General features: G+C 41.4%; 1 protein-coding gene across 3 annotated transcripts in view; it reads left to right on the forward strand.

Annotated features, from left to right (window-relative positions):
* The window catches only part of tab3 (TGF-beta activated kinase 1 (MAP3K7) binding protein 3), a 111,835-nt gene extending 96,577 nt beyond the window's left edge, over nucleotides 1-15,258 (forward strand). For all 3 annotated transcript variants that reach the window (XM_068040564.1, XM_068040566.1, XM_068040565.1), the window contains one exon: nucleotides 13,488-15,258. In XM_068040564.1, coding sequence (XP_067896665.1) covers nucleotides 13,488-13,636 — 149 coding nt within the window. In that variant the 3' untranslated portion in view covers nucleotides 13,637-15,258. The remainder of the gene's footprint in view (nucleotides 1-13,487) is intronic.
* Nucleotides 15,259-20,584: the final 5,326 nt, after the last annotated feature.

The raw sequence follows: 20,584 nt of genomic DNA on the forward strand, positions 1-20,584 counted from the left end.
ATTGGTAAAGGAGATACACTGTTTGTACCCTGTTGTCCCTTTACCTTTGCTGCGCCATTATTAGCTTATACTTCCAGCAAGTTACAGTGCAAGTTCTTGAGCTGAAAGATGCAGGAAAAAGTCTAACTAAAGGCACATGCTGCGAGGTGTCCATTGTTTTTCAAAATGCAAGTTACAGCATGATTTGTTTGAATTCTCAAATGGATTTCCCCTCTAATTATAGACATTTTATAAATGCATCCTCAGTTCTAGCTGTTGGTTAGTGGTAAACGAGGAATGTATTCTATCTAAGACCATAAGATTGGGTAACAGTGTCAACCCTGATTAATAGTTTAGCCATAGATCATGTTTAACATTTACTTGGAAGAAAAGTAAATATAATCCAGTTTTTTTTTCCCTAAAGAATACTATGGACTAAAGTTGTCATGGAACCTCATGTGGAGCTATTATTTAGAATCTAGGCAATTGTTAAAAATGTGACTATAAATGCTTCTGTCCTCTGTCAGGATATCAAGAAAAGTCAGTATTACCTGTTGTAGTTAATATTACGTTGTTGCAAAAGGTATTTCAACCCCTTGACGAGCCTGAAGTGTTCAGTACTTGAATTTTAATTTTTGCTTCTAAAAATTGCCTTTTATGTTCAAGATGAGGGATATTGGGTCTCTGAAATGAAAGTTTTTCTAGATCAAATGCAGCACAACACAGCTACAATATAATAAAAGCAAAATACTGCGGATGCTGGAAATCTGAAACAAAAACAAGAAATGCTGGATTCACTCAGCAGGTCTGGCAGCATCTGTGGAAAGAGAAGCAGAGTTAACGTTTCGGGTCAGTGACCCTTCTTCGGAACAGCTACAATATAATGCTTTCTCTACCTTGCTCCAACAGGATGTATATTTTTCTTTAGTTTTCGACACAACATTCTTGTGGTGCCTGAGTATGTCGGCCTTTTTTTAAATTGTAGCATTTTGTGCTGTGGAGCTGTACCCACTAGAGACATGGTTATAACTGCCAGATTTGTATCATGTAAGAATGTTGTAGCTTGGCAAACTGAGGAGTTTCATATTGTGGATTGCATTCAAACCCAGATTCCAGTGTTGTCACCCATTGCACTATTTGTTCCCCTTCTGGTTTCTTTCAAAAGCATTTTGTCTATTTTATTAACTGTTCTGTGTTTAAAATGCATCATGTATCTGTACTCAGATTCTAACTTTGAACAGTTAAAATTGTTTGTTTCGGAACACCGGTGTACTATAGATGTAACACTAGATTTTTTAGTAGTGCTGAATTTTACAATTTGTAGCAGATTTGATTTATGTGGGATTGTAGTGATGATAACCTTGGACTAGGTGGCAATAAGTGCTCTGAAATTCCAGCATGACGGAACCTAGCATTGATGGTGGGCGAAAAAAGATGTAGTATCCATTTTTAAAAAGAAAGACAGCTAATCTGGGTAATTGCAGGCCAGTTAGCTTAACATCTGTGGTCGGATGGCTTTAATGAAGAATGAAATTGTCATGTTCTAAGTAAAGGGACAACAGTTAGAAGTAGTCAGCACGGATTTCAAAAGGAATAAAAATATTTGATAAACCAAGATTCTTTTGAGGAGGTGAATGGGGGAAATGCAATGGATGTAGTGTGCATGAACTTCAGGAAAACCTTTGACAAAGTAAAACGTGAGATTACTAGAGAAGATTAAGGGATATGGAATTGGGAGAAGAAAGCAAACTGGACTTGAAAATTGATCAGAATGCAGAAAAATTGATTTAAGTTTTTTTTTTAGAACAGTTGGAATTTCATAATATTGTACCAGGTTCAGTTCTGGGCTACTTCTGTGCACTGTCGATAGGCCTAGAGAGGTTTGCAGTTGATACCAAAATAAGAAGTATAGTTAATTCGGTGATTAAAGGAAGCTGTGAAGGAATGTTGAGATTGGGAATGAAATAAAAAGTGACTAGATGGAATTTGATGTCAGTAATGGGAGGTGATGCATTTTGTGGAAAGTTATATGAGCAGTAATTATACTCTGAATGGAAATAGGTTCATTGCTGTGGAAGAACAAAGGAAATTTTGGGTACAGGTTCACAAGACTTTAATGGACCTACCTCAGATTGATGCTGTGTAAAAGAAAAAAAAAACATAATGGAATGTTGGCTTTTAGCATAAGGGATAGAATATTAAAGCCAAGAGCTAATGATCCTTATAAAACCTTAAGACTTTAGAGCATTATACAATATTGGGCTGCTCGCCATAGGAAGGATATCAAGGATTTAGAGATAGAACAGTGCAGATTAACTGGGTTCCTGCTGCCGTAAGAAAATATAAATATGAACAAAGACTTGAAAAATTGGAGTTCTTGGTTCAAAAAGTGCAGAGTTTGGGATGATAATGATTGAAGTATTTAAAATTATGAAATGATGGGACAGGGTGACTAAAAATAGCGCATGTGAGATCTGCAGTATTTTGCTTTTATAGATAAGACAGTTTTTAGTAATTTAGGGAGCCAAGAGAAAGCACATAAGGTACAAGATTAAATGGAAGAGATCTGGAACAGAGGGAAGGAGAGACAGTTGGTGTTCACTTCTTGGGCTAACGGTTGAGACATAAAGCATGTCAACATTCAAGATAAAATTGGATCTGCGAATGAGAGAAAAGAGATTAAAAGGAAATGAGAACAGGGTGGGTGAATATGATTGGAATGATTTGCTTATGTTGGGGATAAACACAACATGGATTGCTTGGGCCAAATGACCTGTTTGCATGTTGTAGCTTCTATGTATTTCTAAAAAGGGAGTAGCACTGAAATGAATCCAAGAATACCACAGGAGAAAATTAAAGTCCAGATAGAATTAGCTTGCTGGGGAGGTGGTGGGGGTTATGCAGGGTAAGTGGTGGAGAATGGGTGATAACCTAAAATGTCAGCCTCCCCTGCTCATTTTCCTCCTGTTTGAGAGTTGCTGAGTGACTTACTATCAAACTTCTAGTGCTGTTTGAACCATCTTCAAGATGTTGACTTCTCACCATTCAGCTTTCAGTGCCTTCCCATTACAGCACAGGTGAGATTGAGAATTCAGCAGCAAATCCATCTAGCTTCCCACTGTAGTTGTACAATGCATGGGTCCTCCAATGTACTGTGCTACCACTTTGCCTTTGCTAACTTTCCAGTGAACAACACCCACTTCAAAATGTTATACTGAATTCAATAAATGCACCTAGATGATTACAATCGCATTTTTGTTTTTGCGTTTGTGATGGGGTAACTGCCAGGTCCATATTATATCACAGCTGCAGTTGCCCTCAAAAGATAGTGGTAGGCTTTCTCCTTGAAATGCTGCAGTTCTTGTGCTGATGGGAATGATTTTGACCCATCGATGAAGGAATGACTGAATATGCCCAACTCAGAATAGTGAGACTTGTAGGGCAACTTTGAGGCAATTGTGTTCCCACAATCTTGTTGCTTTTGCCCTTCTCAGTGGTAGAGGTTGAGGCTAGAAGTTGCAACTGAAATAACCCCATCTACAAACATTCACTCCCTCCACCACCGACGCACAGTGGCAGCAGTGTGTACCATCTACAAGATGCACTGCAGCAATGCACCAAGGCTCCTCAGACAGCACCTTCCAAACCCGCGACCTCTACCAACTAGAAGGACAAGGGCAGCAAATACATGGGAACGCCACCACCTGCAAGTTCCCCTCCAAGTCGCACACCATCCTGACTTGGAACTATATCGCCGTTCCTTCACTGTCACTGGGTCAAAATCCTGGAACTCCCTTCCTAACAGTACTGTGGGTGTACCTACCCCACATGGACTGCAGCGGTTCAAGAAGGCAGCTCACCACCACCTTCTCCAGGGCAATTAGGGATGGGCAATAAATGCTGGCCTGGCCTGTGACGCCCACATCCCATGAATGAATTTTAAAAAACCATGGTGTGTTGCTGCAGTGCATTCTGCAGGTAATGAAAACTGCAGCATTGTAGCAGTAGTGGATTGGGTAAATCTTGAGTTCAGTGGCAGATGCATCAGTCAGTGGACTGCTTTGCTCTGGGTGATGTTGAATTCTTATGTTAGAGCTGCAACCATCCAGGCGAATGGTGAGTGTTCCATCACATTTCTGACATCAACCTTGCAGATGCAGAGGAGGGCATCCCATTTTCTAACCGGTATTCAGTTCTGAATGCCGATGGGAGAGTGGGTTCCTCTGGCGTGTGCAGTAAGAGTCATGACCAGAGCACCATGGGTGGCTTAGTTGTGCAGGGAGGGAGGAGAAAGACGAGAGCAATGGTGGTAAGGGATTCTAACGTTGGGGGAACAGATAGGCATTTCTGTGGTTGCAGACGTGATTCCATGATGGTATGTTGCATCCCTGGTGCAAGGGTCATGGACATCAGAGTGCCTATAGAGCATTCTGGAGGGCGAGGGTGCACAGCCAGAGGTCGTGGTCCACATTGATACCAACGATCTAGGAAGAAAAAGAGATGAGGTCCTGCAGACTGAGTTTAGGGAGTTAGGAAAGAGATTAGCAAGCAGGACCTCAAAGGTAGTAATCTCCGGATTACTCCCACAGCCACGTGCTAGTGAATATAGAAATAGGAGAATACACCAGATGAATGCGTGGCTGAAGAGACGGTGCAGGAGGGAGGGCTTCAGATTTCTGGGGAAGGTGGGATCTTTACAAGCCGGACGGTCTACACCTGAACAGGACTGGGACAAATATCCTTGCAGGAAGGTTTGCTAATGCTGTTGGGGATGGTTTAAACTAGTTTGGAAGGGCGATGGGAACCTGAGGGCCATTTCAGATAGGACAATTTCAAGGCAGGGAACGAGAGGCAGAAAATTAGCAAGTGACTTTGAAAGACAGAAGAAGCAAAGGTTGAAAAGTATGCAGCACATGAATTTGGCCGTTAAAAGGTATTTATTTAAGTGCGAGGAGTATAGCAAATAAAGCCGATAAGCTGAGGGCGCAGATAGACACATGGCCAGACGATATCATGGCTATAACGGAAACTTGGTTTAAAGAGGGGCAAGAATGGCAGCTCAATATCCCTGGATATAGAGTTTTCAGGCGCTGCTTCACAAACCACTGACCACCTCCAGGCGCGTATCCATTGTCTCTCGAGATAAGGAGGCCCAAAAGAGAGTTTTCAGGCAGGCTAGAGGGGGATAAAAAAGGCGGGGGTGTAAGTTATTGGTTAAGGAGTCAATAACAACTGTGAGGAGGGATGATATGCTAAATGAATCATCAAATGAGACCATATAGATTGAACAAATAAAAAAGTGGCAGCCACACTACTAGGAGTGTACTATAGATTCCCAAATAGTGAGAGAGAATTAAAAGAACAAATATGTAGGTGCATTTCTAAGTGCAAAAACTATAGGGCAATAATGGTTGGGGATTTCAACTACCTTAATATCAACTGGAATACCAACAGTGTGAAGGGCACAAAATTCTTGAACTGCATTCAGCCAGCACGTAACAAGCCCAATGACGGGCACAATTCTAGATTTAGTCTTTAGTTATAAAGCTGGGCAAGTGGATGAAGTAGCAGTGGGTGACCATTTAGGAGATGGTGACGGTAATACAGTCAGTTTTAGCACAATCATGGCAAAGGACAAAGATGAAACAGGAGTAAAAGTTCTAAATTGGGGGGCGGCAAATTTTAAGAAACTGAGAAGTGACCTGGCGAAAGTGGACTGGATACAGCTACTTGAAAGAAAATCAGTGGTAAACCATGGGAGGCATTCAAAAGTGAGATTCTGCAGGCACAGATTAGGCAGGTCCCCACATAGCTAAAGGGTGCCAAATCTAGAGCCCCCTGGTTATCTAGAAGCATACAGGGTAAGTTAAAACAGAAAAAGAAAGGTTTTAACGGTCACAAAAAACGTAATACTTTAGAACGCCTGGAGGAGTATAGAAGGTGCAGGGGTGAAGTAAAAAAGGAAATTAGAAAAACAAAGAAAGGACATGAAAAATTATTGGGCATGTAAAATCAAGGAAAACCCAAAAATGTTTAATCAGTACGTTAACAGCAAGAGGATAACTAAGGAAAGGGTAAAGCCTATCAGAGATGTACAAGGGAACTTGTGTGTGGATGCAGAAAATGTGGGCAGGGTTCTTAATGAGTTTTTTGTCTCTATCTTCACGAAGGAGAGGAATGATGCAGACATTATAGTTAAAGAGGAGGAGTGTGAAATATTAGATACGATGAGCATAATGAGAGAGGAAGTACTAGAGGATCTGACATCCTTGAAAGTGGATAAATCGCCAGTGCCGGATGGATTGCATCCCAGGTTGTTAAAGGAAGCCTGGGTGGGAATAGCGGATGCGCTGAGGATCATCTTCAAATCCTCACTGAATATGGGCAAGGTGCCAGAAGATTGGAGCTCTGCAGATGTTACACCATTATTTAAAAAGAGTGCGAGGGATAGGACAAATAATTATAGGCCCGTCAGTCTGACCTCGCTGGTGGGTAAATTATTAGAATCAATTCTGAAAGACAGGATCAACTGCCACTTAGAAAGGCACGGATTAATCAGGGATAGTCAGCAGGGATTTAAGAGAAGGTCATATCTCACTAACTTCATTGAGTTTTTTGAGGAAGTAACAAGGAGGATTGATGAGGGTAGTGCAGTGGATGTGGTCTACATGGATTTTAGTAAGGCATTTTAATGGTACCGCAAGGCAGACTGGTTAGAAAAATGAAAGCCCATGGGATACAGGAGAATGTGGCAGGTTGGATCCAAAATTGGGTCAGTGACAGGAAACAAAGAGCATAAGAAATAGGAGCAGGAGTAGGCCATTTGGCCCCTCAAGCCTGCCCTGCCATTCAATAAGAATATGGCTGATCTGCCCCAGACCTCAACTCCTCTTTCGTGCCAGCTCCTCAAAACCCTCAACTTCCCGATATTCCAAAAATCTGTCTACCTCCTCTTTAAATACTTTCAGTGATGGAGCCTCCACAACTCTCTGGGGTAGAGAAACCAGACATTCGTTACCCTCTGAGAAAAGAATACCTTTGCATCTCAGTTTTAAATCAGTGTCCCTTTATTCTGTAACTTTGTCCCCTAGTTCAAGATTCCCTCAATAGTGGAAACATCTTCTTGACATCTACCCTGTTAAGCCCCCTCAGAATCTTGTACGTTTCAATAAGGTCACCCCTCATTCTTCTAAACTCTAATGAATAAAGGCCTGACCGGTTTAGTTGTTCTTGATGAGAACACCCAGATCCCTCTGTGCTGCACATAGTTGGAGTCTCTCTCCATTTGAATAATAGTCTGCCTTTTGATTCTTCCTACCAAAGTGCATGACTTCAAACTTTCCTACATTAAACTCCATCTGTCAAGCTTTTTGACTACTCTCTCAACCTATCTATATCCCCTTGCAGATTCCTTATGTCCTCATCACAATGTGCCCTACTGCCTATTTTTGTATCATCAGCAAATTTTGATACATTACACTCTGCCCCCTCCTCCAAGTCATTAATATAGATAGTAAATAATTGAAGCCCTAGGACTGATCCTTGTGGCACTCCACTAGTTGCATCTTTCCAACCTGAAAAAGACCCATTAATCCCGACTCTGTCTTCTGTGTGTTAACCAATCTTCAATCCAGGCTAATACGTTACCCCCAATACCGTGAGTTCCTAATTTGTGCAATAATCTTTTATGTGGCATCTTATCGAATGCCTTCTGGAAATCCAAATATACTGCATCTACTGGTTCCGCTTTATCAACTCTGCTTGTTATATCCTCAAAGAACTCAAGCAAATTTGTCAAACATGATTTCCCTTTCACAAAACCATGTTGACTCTGTTTGATTGCATTAAGCTTTTCTAAATGTCCTGCTATTTCTTGCTTAATAATGGACTCTAGCATTTTCCCAATGACCAATGTTAAGCTGACTGGTGTATAGTTTCCTGCGTTTTTGTCTCTCTCCCTTCTTGAACAGGGGCATCACATTAGCAGTTTTCCAATCTGCTGGGACCCCCCCGGAATCCAGTGAATTCTGGAATATTTCGACCAATGCCTCCATTATCTCAGCCACTTCCTTTAAAACCCTTGGATGTAGGCCATCAGGTCCTGGCGACTTGTCTGCCTTTAGTCCCTTCTATTTGTCAAATACTTTGTCCCTCGTGATAGAGACTGTTACAAGATTTTTCCTCCCATTAGATCCTTGCTTATTTGATATCTGTGGGATGTTTATAGTGTCTGCCAATGTGAAGACAGATGTTTTTGCAAATGGAAAGTGGTTTCCAGTGGCGTTCCACAGGGCTCAGTGTTGGGTCCCTTGCTGTTTGTGGTATATATTAATGATGTGGACTTAAATATGGGAGGCATGATTGGGAAATTTGCTGATGCCACAAAAATTGGCTATGTAGTTGAAGAGTTTAGCTGTAGACTCCAGAATGATATCAATGGTTTGGTTGAGTGGGCAGAAAGGTGGCAAATGGAATTCAATCTGGAGAAGTGAGGAAATGCATTTGGGGAGGGGAAATAAAGCAAGGGAATACACAATAAATGGGAGCATATTGAGAGGGGCAGAAGAAGTGAGAGACCTTGGAGTGTATGATCACAGGACCGGTAGATAGAGTGGTGAAGAAGGTATATGGAATGCTTTCCTTTATTGGCTGAGATATAGAATACAAAAGCAGGGATGTAATGCTGGAAGTATATAAAACGCTGGTTAGGCCACAGCAGGAGTATTGTGTACAGTCCTGGTCACCACACTTCAGAAAGGACATAATTGCTCTGGAGAGAGTACAGAGGAGATTTACAAGAATGTTGCCAGGACTTGAAAGTTGCAGCTATGAGGAAAGATTGGATCGGCCAGGGTTGTTTTCCTTCGAACAGAGGAGGCTGAGGGGTGACTTAATTGAGGTGTACAAAATTATGAGGGGCCTAGATAGAATAGACAGGAAGGACCTGTTTCCCTTAGCGGAGAGGTCAATTACCAAGGGGCACAGATTTAAAGTGATTAGTCGAAGGATTAGAGGGGACATAAGGAAAAACTTTTCCACCCAGTGGGTAGTGGAGGCAGAAACCCTCCTCTCTTTTAAAAGCTACCTGGACATGCATCTGAAGTGTTGTAACCTGCAAGGCTACGGGCCAGGTGCTGGAAGGTGGGATTAGGTTGGGCGGCTAGTTTTTCGGCCGGCAAACACAATGGGCTGAAAAGCCTGCTTCTGTGCCGTAATATTTCTATGGTTCCATGGTTTAGAGTTGAGAGGTGAGCCACACATTGCAGAATACCGAATCTCTTCCTTGTTGTTCTAACCACAATGTTGATATAGCAGTCCAGTTAAATTTCTGGCCAGTGTTGACCCTCCTTTTCTCCATGATGTTGATAGTAGGGGAGCCAACAATAGTGGTACTTAAAGCCAGAAGAAGCTATTTGGGCCTTTGCTTCATGATGATCTTTGCCTAGCACTTGGGTATCATGAATATTAAATGTCATGTCAGTTCAAACCAGGATGTTATCCAGGCCTGCCAACATAGGCTTCATTTATCAAATGTTATGAGAGGAGGTCAGCACTGCGGAATTATTATACAGCCCCTCTCGACCCCATGACAGAGGAAATGTCCTTTATGAAATGCTGAAAATCTTTGGCCCAAGGACTCTGACCTGCGGTGATAACTTAAAGCTGGGATGATTGCCCCGATTACCAAAAAAAAGTTCCTTTGTGTTCGATGTCTTGCTGCAGTACTCTGTTGAATGCTATCTCGATGTCAGACATTGCTTACATTCTCCTCTTGCGTCCATGGCTGAATCAAGAGTATAACCAGGTTGGAACTGAGGTTCTGGCAGAACTGAACATGAGCAAGTTGCTGGTGTGTAGGTGTTGTTTGATACTACCGAATCCTTCCAGTACTCTGTTCATGATTGAGAGGTAGCTGACAAAGTAATTTTCTATTTGTGTGGGTTAGATTTATCCTGCTTTTTGTTTGTGTGAATAGAACATACCATGGAAGTTTGCCACATTGATAGATACCAGTGTCAAAATGATGCTGGGATAGCTTCCCTAAGAAGAACACCTCGTTCTCATGCACAGGTCTTCAGCACTACACTTGGATGTTGTCTGGGCTGAAGGTCTTCACCATATTTGGCGTACTTTGCTGCTAAAGCATCAGCTTGGCAAGACACTGACTTCCATGATGGAAACCTTGCGAAGAGGTCAAATAGTCATCCACTTTTGCATGCTGTATACACTGTTATTCAAATTAATGCCCAATAATGTGCCAAATGACCACTCTGTCTCAATTTATAAGAATCTATAATTTTATTTCAAAATGACCAGTTTTTCTGCTAAGATTTTTGACAATAAATGAATAGTACTTCAAGAAAAGCTCTCAATCATTTTGGGGGGAATTTCTTTCTTTCTGAAATAATTTCTTTTCCTTTGTTAATTTACTTTTTATGTTGTGAATATGAAGGTGATAGATATGTGCTGGTAATAGAAGTCTTCCCATTTTGGGAGTTCATTGCCAGCTCAAGCTATAGTACAGTAAAATTCAGAAGTTTCTCCCACTCAACACCAGTCTCAGAAGAGCACCCCATATTGTACAAGCATGATGCTTTTCTCCTTTCCCACAGCAGCCATCTGCAGCTCTTTGAGATCAGAATGGTTTTGTTCTGCAGACGCATGCCTACTTAAACTTGGATGGAATTCTTCAAACCTTATTTCACACGGGCTGGGATTTTATGTCAGGCCAAAAGGGCGGGGCTAAGCCTGCCCCTGCCTTTTTGTGCCCTCCCCCTGCCCCGCCCCGCCTGGTGCCAGAGCAAACCTCCAGTCTTTTTAGATCTAAGTTTTACGAGCCGGGATCCCTGTCCCTTTAAAAACAGGGATTCCGCCTTGAAGAGCTGAGGGCCGAACAGGACTGACAGCTCAGCAATATCAGCAGCGCCACCAGGAGTGGTGGTCACTGCTGGTACTGCAGAGGCCTTGGACACAGGCTTGTGGTGGAGATCCAGACCTCAGGTAAGTGAGGTGGGGTGGCTGGGGCCAGTCCGGAAGGCTCCGGCAAGTGGGATGGGGGGTGGATGTGGTCGTGCAGTCCAGGGAGGGTGGGGGTAAAGTGATTCCTGGCAGGGGTCCTCCATGGGTTACAGATTGTCCACAGAGGATGCCCCTGCTGCCCTTGTTCTTCTATGTAGTAGAGGTCACTGGTTTGGAAGGTGCTGTTGAAGGAGCCTTAGCAAGTTGCTGCAGTGCATATTGTAGGTAGAATCATAGAATGGTTACAGCACAGAAGGAGGCGTCCAGCCCATCGTGTTTGTGTCGGCTCTAAGAACAACTCTGCTGGTCCCACTTCTCTTCTTTCTCTGTAGCCCAGCAATTTTTTAAAAATTCACTCATGGGATGTGAGCGTCGCTGGCTGGGCCAGCATTTATTGCCCATCCCTAATTGCACATCAGGAAAAATGTGAAGGCATTGAAGAAAGTACAGGAATGGTTCACAAGAATGGTTCCAAGGATGAAAAACTTCAATTACATGGATAGATTGGAGAAGTTTGGACTGTTTTCTTTGGTGAAGAGAGGAGTTTTGATAGAGTTGCTCAAAATCATGAGGGGTCTGGGCAGAGTAGATCGGGAAAAACTGTTCCCATTGATGGGATCAAGAACCAGAGGGCACAGATTTAAGGTCTTTGGCAGAAGAAACAATAACGATGTGAGGAAAAACTTTTTCACGCAGCAAGTGGTTAGGATCTGGAATGCACTGCCTGAGAGTGTAGTGGATGGAGGTTCAATCGACGCATTCAAGAGGAAATTGGATTGTTATCTGAAAAGAATGAATGTACAGGGCTATGGGGAGAAGGCCAGGGAGTGGAATTAGGTAAACTGCATTTTCAGAGAACCAGGGCAAGCATGACTGGCCGAAACCGCTGCCTTCTGTGTTGTAATTATGTGGTTGAGATAATTCTCCAACTCCCTTTTAAATGCCACAATTTGGCTCTGCCTCCACAACAGTCTCAGGCAGTGCTATCCAGAGCCTAACCACTCGCTGATTAAAGTTTTCTAAAATTTTACCATTCTATGTCGTCGTTGTTTCTTTTGCCAGTCACCTTAAATTGGTCTCATCTGGTTCTTCACCCTTCCGCCAATAGAAATAGTTTCCGCCTATTTACTCTGTCTAGACTCCTCATGATTTTGAACACTTCTATCAAATCTCCTCTCAACCTTCTCTTTCAAGAGAACAACCTCAGCTTCTCCAATCTATCCTCGTAACAGAAGTCTATTATCCCTGAAGCCATTCTTGTAAACCTTTTCTGTTACCTCTCTAAAGCTTTCACATCCTTCCTAAAGTGCAGTGCCCAGAATTAGACACAATACTCTAGTTGAGGCCAAACGATTGTTTTATAAAGGTTCATCATAACTTCCTTGCTTTTGTACTGTCTCTATTATAAAGCCCAGGATCCCATATGCCTTTTTAACCACTTTCTCAAACCACCATGCCACCATCAACAATTTGTGCATATACACCCTAGGTCTAATTTTAACCTTTATATTGCCCCTCCTCGTTGTTCCTACCAAAATATACATCTTCACACGTTACATGATATTAAATTTCATCTGCCACGTGTCCGCTCATTCTGCCAGCCTTCATATTGTCTTGAAGTCTATCACTATCCTCTTCAGTTCACAATACCTCCAGGTTTTGTGTCATTGCGTACTTATAGTTTAGGTAGACGATGAAAGGTCCTTCAGTGCTGGCCAGGCAATATGTCTTACCTGAGAAGCAAATGTCCAACTCAACTCCTAGGACAATTTTGTTTCTTGTGCTAACCATCTGTGTAGAGGCTCTAAGTGAGACTGAATTGGTGCTGAATTACTGGCTCGCCTTCCAGGAACTAAGTGCAGACTGCAGAGGTTAATTTCACAGCTATCTGTGGGCAGTCACATCCAATTTAGGTTCAAATCCAAGTACCAGTGGTGAAAGGACAGTATTAATCAGTTTTATAACACAGTCTTGGGTTGATGAGCTTTGACTACCATCTTGACGTATAGTAGAAAACTCTGACCTGTGTTTTTTCTGTATTACATTGTATTGATAGTGAATTTCAAAGCTTTTGAAATTCTTAACCTTACCATCTAGTCTAGTTACTGTGATTCGATTTTCTTTTTTAAACCAATACATTCAACAAATTCGTAAGTTAAGGAAACACTGTTAGATTCTCTGTAGGATTTATTTTTAAAATGTTAATCTGTGGCATAGTGCATATGCCAGTATCTCATTACCAAAAAGAATTGCTGTTCCTCCAGACAAAAATATGTGCATATATTTGGTAGCCAAAATTGTGTAGATGTTTGAGGTTATGGTGAAAAACTTTGAATTTAAGCAACTTTTTCTTAAATCTTAGTTATTTTACTGACTGAAATATATTCTGAATCAGAAAATTTGTGATTACATTTTCTTTGCTAATATTTGAGGCTGCAGTGTGCAAATTATCATTGTCATGTCTGAAATTGACTTTACTTGTATTGCAGAAGCTGGTCCTGTCATGGCATATAGCCCAAGACCACCTCAACGAGATGAGGATTTTGAAGGTGCTCCTTGGAATTGTAACAGTTGCACCTTCCTGAACCACCCAGCGCTGAACCGCTGTGAACAGTGTGAAATGCCGAGGTACACCTGAACTGAAGTGGGCTTGCACTTGACAACGAGCAGGATCCTGAACTCTGGGGTTGAAAGGGGACTGAAAATTTGTAAATCATCTATCAGGGCTTAATGAAGATGAAAATTCAAATCTGCCACATATTGAAAGTCAGCTAAATTCGCAACGCAATCATGGCTGTCTACATCACAGTAGCAATGCTAAACTTTAAACAGCATCTAGTCACGGTGATGTTTCTTTATGTGATGCACTCAGTAAACATTTAGATGCCATGAAGATGGTCTTCAGTGAAACTGACCACAGTTTCCACTTCTAGGTCTGTGGATCACAAGTCGGGATACTGTTCTGTTGCCCTTCTTTGTAGGGTATCTAGCCACAGGATGAATTTGTTTACCGAAATGAAAGTCTGTCTGCAAAAAATGATGTCAATCATGAAGGATTTGGGTTGCTTTCAGTTAGGTGGATAGTCTCTTGTGCTACATGTTAACTGTTGGCATATTGACTCAGTCTTGCAGGCAAAAGGGACTGCCGTGACACTACAGTAGGGTAAAAGACTTGAGTTACTTGTAATTGCTGCTTTCTTCAGGGTAATTGCAATCTTTACACAAATCAGTTATATATTAAATTTAAGGCTGTCACAATGGACAGATGAGGTATTGCCTTTTGTGTGTTCTAAAAATACAATCATAATCAACAATCCCTTTTGCTTGTACTGTGTCCTTTTGAACTACATCACTGACACTGGTGAATAATTGAGTCTTTGCAGATCAGAACAGTGCTGCATGCTCTTATTAGGGAAATGATTTTAGGCTGTGGGCCCTCTCCTTTGATTTTTAAAGTCATGTGTGCTTTTTAATTTCTTTTTAACAAAGCTTCCTTTAGGCCTGGCTCTGTAACTGTACAGTAAACCTATGCCAAAGGCAAGTTTTCCACAATCTGCTCAAGACTCGAACCCACCCATTCTTGTGAGGATTTGTTTCGCTACTTAAGCAATTCCTGAGCTTCCACTCTGTTAAGAAATCATGTTTACAGCACAGAAGATATGTTTTGTACCCCTTCTTCCCCATGTAGGTGCATTTAGTAATCAATAGCTCTTTAATAAGAGTGAGTTTGCACATCACTAAAAAGCCAGCCTGTACTAAAATTTGCTAAATGCAGCCTGAAAATAAATGGTCGCACACTGCAAATGTAAAAGAGAACTGTTGGAATTTTTTTTTCATTCGCAAAAGAATGAAACTTGCTGGACCTGCAAATCAAAGTTCATTATGAACTTGCTGGTACTTGTATGCATACAATGTTATACTGTATTGTTAAAGTGATGTTTAGTTCAAATGCTTCAGGTTGCTATAACTATAATAAAGTACGTGTTCTTTGTGAAATCACATTTGTTGGGTCTGGACAGCTGAATGTGAATAAAGTTTGAGTGAATAGGATGTTTGTGTTCCTACACAATGAAGCACCTATCTTTGTATGGTTCTGCTCTCTACAACTTAAATAATTGTGTAATGTATGATCTCGTCTGAAGTTTTAGCTGGAGGCAAAATTGTGCAAAGGCAATAGGGACAATGCATGTATGGTACATATATGAACATTCTGGTGACCGCAATATTTTACAAATAAAGTCACAAAGTGAAGAAAAATAACTTACTTGGTTTTACTTGGGAAGCAGTGAAAGGATTAATATATTTTTAGCAAGGTCAAGTGTGTTTCAGTCTGTCTGAAACAACTAGTGAATCGTAGAGCATTTTTTGTAAACTTTATTCCGTTCTAATGTGAGCTTGATATGGTTGAAGACTTCAAACAGCAAGCCTCATCATTGGTACCTATATGTTAAAAAAACATTAAAGATTATGGTGAACATTCTTCAATACCAATAAATTGGTACATTGCCCTGTCAGGAAGTGATCTTTTAGAAGTGCAACATATTTAATGTTGTGAAAAAACTAAATGTGGGAAATTACTCCAAAGTTGCACGAATAGGAGAAGTCGACACAGGTTCAGGCTAGTAAAGGAGAAATTTAGGACTGATAGTAGAAAAGTCTTTGTAAGCAATGAATGTTTAGAATAAAAAGCTGGTTGCAGGGTATGCTCTTAAATTCATTTTGACCTTATCCCAAACACACTGAAGTTGCTGCACAAGCAGTCAAGAACTACGTGTGGCCTAACATTGGCTAGATGACAAAGTTGCTGCAGCAATCTGCCTTGCACGTCCTGGATGCAGATCCCAGAACAGTCACAATATATAGTTCTTTGCTGGCATACTTGACTCAGAATTTGAGTTTCTGTTTCTGATTTGCAGATGCAGCTCGTAGAGTTTCCTTTCCCAAGAAAGAGCTTATTCAGCAAGCTGGTTGAAGTGATAAAGCATTAAAAAGCACCAGCAGATGTTGTGAGCACTACTGTGAATGACAATATGGCAGCTTAGACAGGAGTAACACTCAGTTAAAACCCCTTTTTGGTAATACTAAACCTTTTCAAGAAAGTGGAGAATTTACTCCTGCTGTAAGACATCCCTACCAGAAGAGGAGCAGAGTGTGCAACTCCTGCCCACAACCGCCTTCCCCATTGAAGGAGGAAACTGATGGAACAACTGAGTGTTTCAGTGAGGGAGAGTTACGTCCTTCAGTTCCCCAAGCTGCTTTCACTCCGTTCTCTCTGACAAAAAGTTGCAGGGAATGGTTTTCCTGGGTATTCTGTGAATGTGCAGCTTAGGGCACCTACTGAAGAAATACTTTACTGCAGGGAAATTCCATTAGGCCAAGAAGTGTATTAACTCCTGCTGTCATATACTTAACCAAACTGGTGGTCTGTGAAAAACCTTTGGACCCTGAAGGAGTGCACAACCGATCTGTAATCACTAGAAGATGAAAACAAAAGATGCGTTGATGAACTGTTTGGGCTGCCCTTGGCTCAGAGGTTTTCAGATTTCTTTCTGTAGTGACAGTCCATTTGCAGCAAAGAAGCCTGCAAGTTTATTCCTACAGGGGTGACTGCCTGATACGTGTATCCTCTGTAGAGATCCTTGAATCCAGCATGACTTGGTCATCAGAGCAAAGGAAAAATGTCTGATAATTCTGTGGATTGATAGCTCCTTCTAATTGTATATGAAGTTTGAATTCACAATCCGCCTACTTATGGTGAGTAATCAGCCATTCTTTAACTGTTTTAATGGTAGTAAGCGATGACTCCACTTACCTGCCTAGAAATAATTGAAATTATGCAACATAATCTTTTTTATGTATTGATGAATGGCTTAATTGATAAATGAACATAGGTATGTTTATTGGTGTGAGCATTATAGAAAATGTTTTTAACCTTAAGAAATGCATCACTTATTCATTGTTCAGTTTTAGGGCAAAGGAACGGATTGGAGTTCAGGTACAAGTTACCTCAAATAGAATACAAAATGTCTGTTTAAACTCTGGTTTGTTTTAAAACTTAGATTTTCTCAATTGGAGGATTTCAACAAAATCGAGCACAAACTGGCATTTGCAAGCATTCAGAATTGAGAAAATTCTCCATGTTATGGGGAATTTAAATTGAGATACGACACAAATTTCAAAAGTAACTGAAGCTGAATAGAATTTTTTTTTAATAGTTTAAAATGTTAAATGAATCAATTAATTTACTGATATTTTACAGTAGAACTAATCACAAAGTTGGGTCTTGTTTCAGTAAAACTGACTGGAATTTTCTTAATTGTTAGGTAAAAGTATTAATGAACAAGGTGCATCCCTGAAGAGAATACCACCCCTGGAATATTGATTGCGCTTCATCCTCTTCACAGCATCCTGTGTTAACAAGAATAGACAAAGAAAGAAGATATTGCACCTACAATGGAAAATTAAAGCTGTGGAATTTAGTCAACTTTTACTGAAACTTTAGTAAATATCCTGTTTATATACCTGAGATTATAGTTGTTAAGTTCATGAGGCCTATTGTCTTTAATGTTTAGTTCAAACTGCATTCATTGATTTCAGCAACAGCTTGCATTTATGTTGCACCTTTAACATGCCAAAACATCCCAAAGTGTGTCTCCGAAGTGTTATCAAACCAAATTTGACACGAGATATTAGGGCAGATGACCAAAAGCTTGATCAAAGAGGTAGGTTTTAATGAGTGTGTTAAAGCAGGAAAGGGAGGTAGAGAGGCTGAGGGAGGGAATTCCTAAGCTGAGGGCTTGGTGGCTGAAGGCATTGCCACCAATGGTGAAGTGATTAAAATCAGGGATGCTTGAGGCCAGAATTGGAGGAGTGAAGAGGGTTGTAGAGCTGAAGGAACATGTAGACATAGGGAAAGGTAAGGCCATGGAGGGATTTGAAAGCAAGCTTGAGAATTTTCAAATTGAGGTGTTGTGTAACTGGGAGCCCCTGTAGGTCAGCAAGCACAGGGGTGATGGATGAATAGAACTTGGTGAGAGTTAGGATATGGTCAGTAAAGTTTTGGATGACCTCAAGTTTGAGGGTAGAACATGGGAGGTTGACCAAGAGTGCATTGGAATAGTCAAGTCTAGAGGTAACAAAGATATGAATGAGGGTTTCAGCAGCAGATGAGCTGAGACAGGGGCGAAGTTAGAGGCAGAAATTGGTGGCCTGAGTGAAGGTGCAGATATGTGGTCGAAAGCTCATCTTGGGGCCAAATATGACGCCAAGGTTGCAAACGGTCTGTTTTCAGTCTCGAAGTTTCCAGGGAGAGGGATGGAGTCGGTGGCTAGAAAGTAGAGTTTGTGGCGGTGCCTGAAGACCAGAGCTTTGATCTTCCAAATATTAAGTGAAGATGTCTGCTCATCCAGGACTGGATGTTGGACAAGTAGTAGAATAATTTAGAGATAGTAGAAGGGATCGAGAGAGGTGATGGTGAGGTAGAGGTTGGGTGTTGTCGTACATTTGGAAACTGAGTTTGTTTTCAGATGATGTCGCCGAGGGGCAGCATGATGAGAAATAAGATGAGGCCAAGGATAGGTCTTTTTATTTTAAGGAGAAGGGTGATGATGGCAGATTTTAACTGATACCTACCTGAGACTCAGCCATTTTCTCTGTTTACTGGTTATTCCAATAATTTCAGTGCATTTGTATTTGCTACTTACTTACAAGTTTTATGAAGTGGTCCATTGCCTCTCTGAATTAACTCGATGCTTGAAGAGCTCTTGCCAGTTCTGATAAAAGTTAGGCCATAGAGATTTAGTTTAGTTTTTTAGTTTAGAGATACAGCACTGAAACAGGCCCTTCGGCCCACCGAGTCTGTGCCGACCATCAACCACCCATTTTATACTAATCCTACACTAATTCCACATCCCCACCTGTCTCTATATTTCCCTACCACCTACCTATACTAGGGGCAATTTATAAAGGCCAATTAACCTATCAACCAGCAAGTCTTGGCATGTGGGAGGAAACCGGAGCACCCGGAGGAAACCCACGCAGACACAGGGTGAACTTGCAAACTCCACACAGGCAGTCCCCAGAATTGAACCCGGGTCGCTGGAGCTGTGAGACTGCGGTGCTAACCACTGCGCCACTGTGCCGCCCTATTTGCATTGTCCTTGGTAGGCCCTGCCTTCTGATGATGAGTAAAGTAGCGTAGAAGTTTCCAACACGGTAAGAAGCCATTTAGCCGATTCTGTGCCATTTCTTTACTCTTGCCTGCTTCAGATGTTCTTCCTTTAAAAGCTGCAGTGGCATCTGACACCCTGAGGCAAAGTATTCCATGCTGTAATGATTCCCTGTGCAAAGAAATTTCTACTTGCCTTTCCTTATTCTCTTACTGTTAGTTGTCTTTCTCTTGCACAGTTGTCGGAAAAGTTTTAGCATATTCCATGTACCCGCCAATAAGTTCAGAAAAAAAATTTCTTCTCAATGTTGTAGCTCTTTTAACTAGAGCTCTTGCATTTTCTTCATCCTGGCATTAAGAATCTGCCTTCTGGACAAGTACATCAGAGATAAAATGGAAGGTTTGCATGAATGAGCAATGTTTTGTTAAGAGTCATTGAGTTCCTTTTGCTACAGCATCAATTAGGTTGAGAGCTGTCAGAACATGACCATTCCACCCAATGTATGGTCACTTTACGTGCCAACATTAAACCAATTGATTTACACAATCTTTAAATCACCCATTTGGAGTAGTCTTCATTACACACCACCAAAGATGATGTACCCTTTCACATATTTGCCCTTAAGGGAGTCCTTAAAATCCAGTTTGGATTATTTTATCTCCAGTTTTTGGTACTACTGTACCAGTACACCCTCATGCATGTGGAGAATAAGTACATGATGTTAGGTTTATTATCTTGGCATTCTGATTTAAAATTTATTCTGCACTCTAGTGGAGTAGAAGGTCTGGAATTCTTTCTCCTCTTTGGAGAACTTGGAATATATAATGTATTTTATGAAGAATTACTCCACAGTAATTCATCACATTACTTCTGCTGATTAGAATGGTCTTTTAAAAATTTTCACATGTTCTTTTAATGTTTTGACATTTCTTCCTCCACACCCTAGTTCAAAGTGACACTTCTCCCTCTTCCTTTCCAAGCCTTCAATTCAAACAGGTTCTTATCTCCTCTGCCCTGATCCCAAATGATGGCGTGCTTCTCATTCCTTTTGTCCACACCCCCCCGCCCCCTTCCCCCCCCCCCCCCCACCCCCTCACCAATCCCTGTGTAAGCCAGAATTCGACATTTCCTATTTCCTTCAGTTCAATGTGATGCTCTTCTCATCCTGTCTCCTTAGTTCAAGCTGGCATTGCCCTCCCGCCCCCGCTCTTTCTCCTCGGCTCCAATTTTATGTTGACTCTTCTGTCCCCTTTTCCTTCCAGTTTCATGCTAATCGCGTAGAGCAATAGCAGGAGGTAGAAACCAATAACAGTACTGAGAGCGGATGAGTTTGGACACCCTGCTGGCTGGTTAGCCCAAGCTTGCAGGCTGCATTGTGCACAAACAGCATACAGATGTAGCCTGCGGCTATTGACGTT

The sequence above is a fragment of the Heterodontus francisci genome, chromosome 10 (genome assembly GCF_036365525.1).
Source record: "Heterodontus francisci isolate sHetFra1 chromosome 10, sHetFra1.hap1, whole genome shotgun sequence".
In the NCBI taxonomy this organism is placed as follows: Eukaryota; Metazoa; Chordata; class Chondrichthyes; order Heterodontiformes; family Heterodontidae; genus Heterodontus; species Heterodontus francisci.